General features: G+C 42.7%; 1 protein-coding gene across 2 annotated transcripts in view; it reads left to right on the top strand.

The window, feature by feature from the left end:
• The window catches only part of Hps5 (HPS5 biogenesis of lysosomal organelles complex 2 subunit 2), a 36,043-nt gene that overhangs the window by 4,196 nt on the left and 23,861 nt on the right, over positions 1-7,986 (top strand). For both annotated transcript variants that reach the window (XM_021166117.2, XM_021166115.2), the window contains exons 2-6: positions 928-1,059; positions 2,831-2,941; positions 3,039-3,103; positions 3,684-3,876; positions 5,228-5,361. In XM_021166117.2, coding sequence (XP_021021776.1) covers positions 952-1,059; positions 2,831-2,941; positions 3,039-3,103; positions 3,684-3,876; positions 5,228-5,361 — 611 coding nt within the window. In that variant the 5' untranslated portion in view covers positions 928-951. The remainder of the gene's footprint in view (positions 1-927; positions 1,060-2,830; positions 2,942-3,038; positions 3,104-3,683; positions 3,877-5,227; positions 5,362-7,986) is intronic.

Genomic DNA, 7,986 nt, shown 5'->3' with positions numbered 1-7,986 from the left:
GGTGTGTGTGTGTGTGTGTGTGTGTGTGTGTGTGTGTGTGTAAGTGTAAGTAATTCAGAGAACTTCTGTGAGTTAATTCTCCCACCAGGTGTGATCTAGGGATTAAATTTAGGTCATCTCAGACTTGACAATAAGCAAGTCTGGGCCTTCTGGCCAGCCCCAAAGCCCTTATCTTTGAGGTCCAGCTCTCTGTGCTCACGTCTCAGTAGGTGCATTTGCTCTTCCGGCATCATATGCTCCAGCTAGACTAGAGAGAAGGATCCAGAGGCTTATGCCTGCTGAGCATTGTACAACTGTTGGCAGACAACTAGGGTGTGATGAGGGGCTCTATCATTTGAGGTCTTTTAGTTTTGTTTTTTGTTTTTTTTGAGACAGGGTTTCTCTGTGTAGCCCTGGTTTTCCTGGAACTCACTTTGTAGACCAGGCTGGCCTTGAACTCAGAAATCTGCCTGCCTCTGCCTCCCAAGGGCTGGGATTAAAGGAGTGTGCCACTACCGCCCGCCTGGCCATTTGAGGTCTTTACAGAGGTTGCCTCTTACTTAAAGCTATAGACAGATGGTTTATGATACAAAGAAACACAGTGCGATTACTACTTTACCTCTGAGGAGCTTGGCCAGTTTCCCTTGTAAGTCCTACTCTCTGTCCATTTTTCTTACTTATATTGTTCTATAGCACAGTGGGCTAGGACTATGGAGGGACTCTGAGAGTCAGTGAATGGCTTGGTGTGAATGAACCTTTGCATATAGTTGGTACCTAGGTTTGCCTCCCACTCCCAACTTCCAGAGGTGGTTGCCTCTTTTTCTGTTGAATGTTAATATATGCTGCATAATTAATATAACTAATTGTAATATTAATATATGTTACAATTTTAAAATTGTATTTTTGTAGTTTTTTGTTTTTCAGAGAGAAATTCTGTGTCTCTTACAGAACAACCTTCATCTTTCTGGCTAAATGACTTTTGTGCCAGTGATACCAGAAGCCTACAGCCATGTTCTTGCAGAGTTTGAGTCCTTGGATCCGTTACTCACAGCCCTGAGGCTGGACTCCAGTCGTCTGAGGGTGAGCTTCCATTTTGAAACAGTCTCGTGTAGCCGTTACTTTTGTTTTCATATCCCTGTTTCATGTGCTCTGCCATTCTTGCCCCTGCATTAGTTCCTTGTTTTGTGGGCTCTTGGGGCTCCTGCCTGTTGTGCCTTAAATAGCTCATTCTTTATTTTTTGAGCTATCATCTGAATTCTTTGTCAATTCTAGAATATGATACTGTTTACTTATGACTTATTTCCCCCTCCTTGGTGAGCTTGCTGTCTCCTCTCAGAAAGGAACATACTGTATTGGCATTGATAGTATACGTGAGCAGACCACATTATGTTTTGGAGCAACGTGAACTACTGCAGTTACTTCAAGCGGAGGATTTTGATACATCTCAGTATAGGGAATAAGGCAAAACCTCAGATTCTCGACTACACACAGGGATGTCACAGTGAAGAATAAAGTCTTAATCAATCTCAGTCACAAGTGATTTGGTTTATTTATTTATTTATCTTTGTTTTTTGGAGACAGGGTTTTTCTGTTAGTCTTGACTGTACTGGAACCTGCTCTGTAGACCAGGCTGGCCTCGGCCTCGAGAGATCCACTTGCCAGTGCCTCCCAAGTGCTGGGGTTAAAAGTGTGCACTACCACCACTCAGCCTTATTTCATTTTTAAACCTTTGCTGCTGCTTCAAATCACCCAACCTTCTCTCTTTTCTTTTTTTATCTTTTTCATTCTTTTCCTCTCCTTCCTTCTCTCCTTTTGTCTTCTTCTACTTCCTTCCCTCCCTCCCTCCCACTTCCTTCCTTCCTTCCTTCCTTCCTTCCTTCCTTCCTTCCTTCCTTCCTTTCTTCCTTCCTTCCTTCTTTCCTTTGTCTCACCCTATAGCCCAGACTTGTTGGAAACTGTGCAGCCTAGGCTGTCCCGATTCTCTCGGTGGCATGCCTGCCTCACCCTCCTCAGTGCTGGGATTGCAGGCGTAAGCCTGATGTCTCAATGCAGATTTCTGTCCTCTGAGAAAAGGGAAATACTAGCTAGGCTAGTGCAGTCAACAGTGGTGAAGGTCAATATCAGAAGTGTTTTCAGCTGCAAGACACAGCACAGCTTACTGTCAGATACAACAATCACTACATCAGTAGTAGAGTTGTGTGAGAATTTTGAATGCTTGTGAGAAAACCAAGAAACAAGACCTCAGTGTCCTCAAAATACAGAATCATTCTTGGAATGCGTTTCATGCTCATCCCAGGTATAGTAGATAGGTGTTACAGGATATTGAACCTGTTTCTTGTTAGGACGTGACTCAGCCCTTGGCACACAATTTAATACCTCTGGCTGGAATACACTCATGCCCTTAGTAAACACTTGTAAGTGAGCAAATGATTGAAGTAGCTGTTTTGTCCCTGGTAATTATTCTGTTTCCTCCACTGTAACTAGCACTGGAATAACCAGGTCAAGTTATGAAAATATGAACTGTTTAATAACTGGTTTTAACAAAGAAAAATTACACATTTATACAATTGAGCCTATTCAGGTTTTGGAGGTTCAGCTAAAAAAAGGGCAATGTTCTTTGTCTGGCATATTTCAGTATTCTAGGACTATAAAGGAGTGCTGTTACATTGTGTCCCGGGCAGGGGAGAGAAGGAAGCAAGTGAGCACAGACCTGCAGTACTTATTCCAAGTGGCTCGGTTATTTTTAAGTGTTGGGAATGCAGCCTAGGTTCTCGTGCATGCCAGGTGTCCTGTAACCGAGGGGCATCCCCAGTGCATAGCAGATCTCACGATTGTCTCCTCATGCTCTTAGTGTACCAGCATAGCTGTGTCTCGGAAATGGTTGGCGTTAGGCAGCACAGGAGGAGGACTCAATCTCATTCAGAAAGATGGCTGGAAGCAAAGGCTGTTTCTCTCTCACCGGGTAAGACCAAGGACATTCACCCACTTTCCCCACAATGTAATCAATTATTTAGAGTAAAAGGAGGATGAAAACGAACTATTCTTGTCTGATGTTCTAGGAAGGGGCAATCTCTCAGATTGCCTGCTGCTCTCATGATGATGATTATGTTGCTGTGGCTACCAGGTAAGAAACCCTTAAAGCTGATATGTGTGCTTGTCAGGATGACCAACCATCTCATCTCACCCAGCACTGGCCTGGTGTCAGTTCTGAAAGTCACATCCTGGGGATCCAAGTCTGCTCAGTGCCCAAGTCATCTGGGAGGGGTCGTTGGTCACCCTGGTGTTTGTGGAAAATGCTGATTTGAGGCAACAACATCTAAAAGGTCTTAAAAGAGAAAGGGAAGGGTCGTCACCTCTCCCTGAAGAGCTAGTACATATCTGGATGTGTCTTACGGTCCTCTCAGGACCTGCTTCTTTTCTCAATCTTCATGCGTAAGCCTGTACTATCTCTAATCTTGCTGAGAGAGAATGGGAGCAGAGGATGTGCAAAACATTTCAACACTTAAGTTCTCCTAATTTATTGGTTTGATGGCCAAAACAAGGAAGTGAATACTTTGATTTATAACTCCTTCCCCTAAGAACAGAAGTTTATATTGTATTTAATATGGCTAATATTTTGCAGTTGAGTTTTGTTTTTTGGTTTTTGGTGGGTTTTTTTTTTTTTTTTTTGTGGTAACTTTTTGTTGCTTGTAACTTGTCTACAGTCAAGGTCTTGTAGTTGTTTGGGAATTAAATCAAGAGCGTCGTGGGAAGCCAGAGCGAATTCACGTGTCCTCAGAACACAAAGGCCGAAAAGTTACTGCCCTCTGTTGGGACACGGCTGTTCTGAGAGTCTTTGTAGGTGACCATGTGGGCAAAGTGTCTGCCATCAAACTCAACACTTTGAAACAAGCAAAGGTGAGGAAACACTCCAGCTCCTTGTGTGGCTTGTGAGGTGAGGTGTTAACTTGTGGAGCTTTGAATGAAGGATACACTTTGATTTGCTGTATTTTCTAGAAGCCTTGGAGAATTTATCTGTTATTGGCCTGCTTCAGTGTAGAGTCCTGGGAGAAGAAACATAACTTGTGTTGTCCAAGTTACTCGAATGGACATACCAGAATATTCTGGTTCATTCATAATGACTGACCAAAGTTATTTGATTTCTGATACAAGTTTGATTCGAAGTACAAGTAAGCTGGACATGGTGGTGCATGCTTTTAATCCCAGCACAGGGGAGGCAGAGGCAGGCTAATATCTGAGATGGAGGCCAGCCTGGTCTACACAGTGACTTCTAGGACAGCCAGGGCTACACAGAGAAACCCTGTCTTGAAAAACCAAAAAGAAAAGTAGAACTGATACTACTCAAAAGGAGAAATATTGTCAGTAGGTGAAAAATTCTCCTGAATACATTATATGCTAATATATATATATTTTTCATTCTAAGTTCACAGATAATTACAAACAGAACTTTGAGAAATTTTTGTAGTTAAGTATCAAATTATTTCACAGATTTTTATTTACTTATTTTGTTTTTTTGAGACAGGTTCTCTCTATCAGTCCTGGCTATCCTGGAATTTGCTGCATAGACCAGGCTGGCCTTGAGCTCATAGAGATCCTCCTGCCTCTGTCTTCTGAGTACTGGAATTAAAGGTGTGTGCCGCCATATCCAGTCTCACAAATGTTAAGTGATGGAAACTTTTATATCCTTGTATGCAAATTAAGTTCTGGCTTATTTTATTTCACGTTTTTACATTTATTTATTTAATTGTACATGTATGAGTATTTTATTAAATGTATTTCTTTGTTTTACACATTTTGAAATTGGAGTTATGGACAATTGTGAAGTACCAGGTGGGTTCTTGGAACAAGAACAACAAATGCTCTAACTACTGAGCCATCTCTCCAGTTTTTTGTTTCTTTATTGACAGGATCTTTTTACATAACCCTGACTTTCCTGGAACTTTCTGTGTAAACCTGGCTGGCTTCAAAGAGAGGATCAGCCTGCCTCTGCGACCCAAGTGCTGGTATTAAAGGTGTGCACCACCATGCCTGACTTTTTTTTTTTTTTTTAAGTTTTTTGAACTTTTAAATTTTTTCTTGATTTATCACAGCAGACCTTGCTTTCATAGGAGTCCTCTGGCTCAGTTTCCCGAGTACTGAGAGTACACGTGTGTGCTTCCACTCCTGGTGTATTTTGGCTTATTTCAACAGGTCAAGCAGACGAGATGGTGTGTGTTGTAAATATATTTCCTTCTCACATCCCTTTTAGGCAGCTGCTGCCTTTGTGATGTTTCCTGTTCAGACAATAATAACAGTGGACTCCTGTGTCGTCCAGTTGGATTATTTGGATGGAAGATTACTTGTGTCTTCACTGACTCGATCCTTCTTGTGTGACACCGAGAGGTACTCATTAGCTGACCACGACATTAGCTGTGTAGAATTCCAGGCTTTTTGGGTCTACGTTCTGCTTGTCACTGAGCCAAAACCCTTTGAATAATTTTGTAGATGTAAATAAGGCGCCGTTTACATGCAAGATGATGTCAGAGAAGAGGAGACAGAGGTAGTCTGGTGGGTGACTAACACAGGCAATCAGTGAACCCTACCCAGCAGCATCACCTAAGAGCCAGGAGAGTGCCGGGCGCCTGCTTCCATGTGTGCGGGCAGAAAGGCTGCCTTGATTTCGGCTGTTGCTCTTTTTAAAATTTCTTGTCTACTTAATGGCATTTTACTAATGGAAAAAATTGGGTAAGGAATCACTGTAGGCTTTGCGAAGCTGACAAAATCTCACTAAAGTCTGAAGGGTGGGGGCGCAGGTACAGTGAATGGCAAAGGAATGTGCCAGAGGCGCTGTGCAATACCAGAGCAGATCAGGACACGGCTTAAATGAGTAGTATCCGTCTCTGACAAAGTTCTTCAGTCACTCTCCGTACTCGGCAGTGTTCAGTGGCCGTTGTTTTCATGCTGGCTCTGATTGGTTTGCTAGTCACCCTATTTCTTAGATTATCCCTTCTTTAAAAAATTGTTATGCAAAACCTCAAGCTTGCTCAAAAAAAAAGTGAGAATTCTACAATAAACGAGGCCATAAGTGTGCATTTCATGGGGTACAGCTAGAGTTGAATTGCAGTAATGTAGAACCTGCTATGGAAATAGCATGTAAGATTGCTCCCTTCCATTAGCTGCAGTTCAGTTTGGGGGATCGTGGATAGCATAATAACTTAAAAAGTTCACACAATTTTTTTGTTTAGTTTTAACCTACATTCTACCCAATAAATAGCGTTCTCTAAAAACTGGGACTCCTGAGCTGGGCTTGTTGGCACATACTGTAACTCGAGCACTGGAAATAATGGAGGTAGGGGGATCAGGAGTCAAACTTCTCATTGACAATCTAGTAAGCAGCCTAATAATTAAACTTAGAACTTCTTATAGTGCTTTGTATATTTCAAAGCTCCTTCTTCCCACCCCCAGCCCCCAACAGGTTTTTTTTTTTTTTTTCAGTGTAACCAGCTCTGGCTGTCCTGGACTGGCTTTGTGGACCAGGCTGGATTTGAACTCACAGAGATCTGCCTGCCTCTACCTCCCAAGTGCTGGGAGCAAAGGTGTCTGTCTCCATGCCCAGCTATTTCAGAGCATTCTTACATCATATTCTTACAGTAAAACAGTTTTTTTACAAAGGAAATAAGTGGAAGAATATTTATTGACTCACCGAGGGTCTTAGCAGACTCCTGTAAGAGAGCATATTAGGTCGTTCTCCAAGAAGAAGAGACTGAATTCATGAACTGAGTGAGTGGGAGCTTGCCTATAATCCCAGCTCTTGAGGACAGAGGTGTGGACTAGTGGGCAGAGTTTGAAGCTGGCCTGGACTGCTTAGTGAGACCCTGTCTGAAACAAAACTAAACTGAGTGCAAATACAATAACTAAGGAGGGAAAAGACCCCTGTGTCCTGAAAACCCACAATCTACCATTGACGCAGACACAGTTGCCATGTGTAATGTGGTACTTTCTGTGAAAACAGTCTAAGACATGGATAGTTGAGCATTTCTCAAAGGAAGAATGATGCAGCCACGTCATGAAGGATTTATCTGGAGACACATTTTCTTCCATATGTAGAATCTACATGTGAATAAAAATACATATACAAACATGCCTGTATACACAAACGACCTGAAACAAGGGGAATGTTCGAGGGGAGGGAAGGAACAAACATTGTATGTTGTCTGTCATGGAGATTCTGGAATTATAGAGAGATGTGTGTATAACAAGCACTTGTGTGCATTTGTTTAACTGTATGTGTACCAGTTGACCTGATCAGAGGGTGATGTCCAAGAGACGGGGAAGGGCTCTGGTAGGAGAGGAGAGAAGAAGATTGGGGAGGCGAAAGGGTGATGTTGGCAGTAAAGGGCTGATGGGGGAATTGCCAGTAAAGTCCCTGACATTCATGTATCAAATGCCAGAGCAAAACCCACTATTTTGTTTGCCAACTAAGAACAATTGTAAAAAGGAAGTAATCTGAGCATATGGGAGGCTGAGGCATGAGCACTGCTGAGAGTTCATGTCCAGCCTGGCTACATAATGAGTTCTATGTTGGCTAGGGCTGCAGAGGGAGACCCTGTTTCAAGCACACAAAACCAAAATTCAAACAGACAGGTAATGGAAACAGTAAGAGGAATTTTTAGGAAGGCGCAGCTGGCTATTATCCCCTCTGTGTCCCATGAGCTCAGCTCTCACATCTGTCCTGCTAAGGGAACAGAATGTCCCAAGACACAGAATTTCAAAAGAACCTGGATTTTAAGAAAAGGAGGAGTTCACTGGATGTTTGAAGTGGGGCGGGGCCCTGGACACAGTTGGAAAGTAACTGCCTGCATGGAGTGTTTAAAGAATTGTGTTTTACCGTGTCTTGGAAAGCAGTCAGTAGGGTTCCTATGTGAACAGAGTGGTGTTAGCAGTAATGCCTTTCGGATCTGAAACAGGCCTTCCTCGTTGTGTGGATAGTAAACAGTAATGATGTGAAGAGCTTGGCTTCCTGTTTCA

This window comes from Mus caroli, chromosome 7 (genome assembly GCF_900094665.2).
Source record: "Mus caroli chromosome 7, CAROLI_EIJ_v1.1, whole genome shotgun sequence".
NCBI lineage: Eukaryota > Metazoa > Chordata > Mammalia > Rodentia > Muridae > Mus > Mus caroli.
Note: the sequence above shows the minus strand (reverse complement) of the source record. Positions and strands in the feature narration are given on the sequence as shown.